The 1342-nt window shown below is 64.1% G+C and overlaps 1 protein-coding gene across 1 annotated transcript in view; it reads right to left on the bottom strand.

The window, feature by feature from the left end:
- The window catches only part of SORD (sorbitol dehydrogenase), a 32813-nt gene extending 31884 nt beyond the window's left edge, over positions 1-929 (bottom strand). The window contains exon 1 of the mRNA XM_045286460.1: positions 808-929. Coding sequence (XP_045142395.1) covers positions 808-870 — 63 coding nt within the window. The 5' untranslated portion in view covers positions 871-929. The remainder of the gene's footprint in view (positions 1-807) is intronic.
- Between the last annotated feature and the right edge of the window lie 413 nt (positions 930-1342).

The raw sequence follows: 1342 nt of genomic DNA, 5'->3' as shown, positions 1-1342 counted from the left end.
GCTAGGGTTGAGGGACCCCTGCCCCACAGGCCCCTCTGCAAGGGACTTGGTCAAGGGGCAGGAGCCCTGGCATGAGCTGACTGCAGCTCCCTGAACCTTGGCCCCTCAAGACCTGGTGGAGACTTACATAACCGTGTTAGAGGGATAAGAGAGCAAGCCTCCAAAGGAACGCAGTTAGAGAAACAACACTGATGTGGAGCTGCGGAGGAAAGGCGCTCTGGAGACTTTTAAGCTCCAAGATGCTAGCTAGAGGCTAGCGCTGGCCAGGCCAGGGGGACACGGAGCTCAGGCGCCGGTGGCCTGCGCTGCAAGAGAGAGCAGCACTTTCTAAGTGCCGGGCACCTGACTGATCGCAGTCCTTCAAGGGAACTTCTATGGGTCCCAAAAAGTCACACAGTTGTTAGGCGTCCCTTTGGGACACCCCCCCTCCCCCCCCAGCCCCCAGTGCAGATCCTAATGCAGGCAGCCCTCTGGGCTCTCTTCTGCAAAGTGCCACAAGACCATGGACCCGCACCTGCGACTGGCAACGTGGGGAGAAGGCTTCAGTCACTCTGCAGCACGCCCGGGGTGCCCGCCACGTGCCCGCCACGGGCTTTGGGTCCGGTAGGCACGCGCCAGACCTCTGCCTTTAGCGACCACCGCCCACCCGCCGTGGAAACCAGCTCCGGTCTGGGGAGCCCGGGGGGCGTGCAAGGTTCGGGGCTGTAGCGGAGCTGGGACTGGGGAGTGGGTAGGACAGGGACTGACTGAGCCGGAGGGGCGAGTGCCAGGGTCCCGCTAGGGTTCCCATCCCCCTCTCGGCTTTACCAGACGCAGGTCGCCGGGTCCGTGCACCACCAGCGAGAGGTTCTCGGCTTGGGTCGCGGCCATGGTGTGTGAGCCCTCGTAGGTCCAAGCTGGAGTCTGCAGAGTACGGTCGCTCGGATCCCGACCGGTCCGAGGGTCGAGGGTAAGGGGCGGGAGGCGGGGCCTGAGCTCGGGCGGCGCGCGCCGGGGCGGGGCGGGCCTTCCAAGCCACTAACAGCCAGGGCGGGGCCAGCGCGGGGCGGGGCTACGGGGGTGGGGCTACGGGGGCGGAGCTGCCCGCAGCCTGAGTACCAGGAGTTGGGAGCAGCTGGGGACCCTGGTGCTCAGGAGCCCAGCCTGTCCCTGGCCTCGGCCATCCGTGCAGCTTCTCCCTGCTTCACACTCCTGCTGACTTTGCTGCTCCGAATTGAATAGCAACAACAAAACCTCCTCATGCCATCAAGTCGATTCCGACTTAATAGGGACTCATCAAATAACTGCCTCGTTGAGAACCCTTTGGGGTTCCAACGACCCTTTCACAGGGGTCGCCCCATTC

This window comes from Echinops telfairi, unplaced genomic scaffold (genome assembly GCF_000313985.2).
Source record: "Echinops telfairi isolate 266 unplaced genomic scaffold, ASM31398v2 ScPeMD7_8;HRSCAF=38, whole genome shotgun sequence".
In the NCBI taxonomy this organism is placed as follows: domain Eukaryota; kingdom Metazoa; phylum Chordata; class Mammalia; order Afrosoricida; family Tenrecidae; genus Echinops; species Echinops telfairi.
This window is presented reverse-complemented; position numbering and strand designations above follow the sequence as displayed.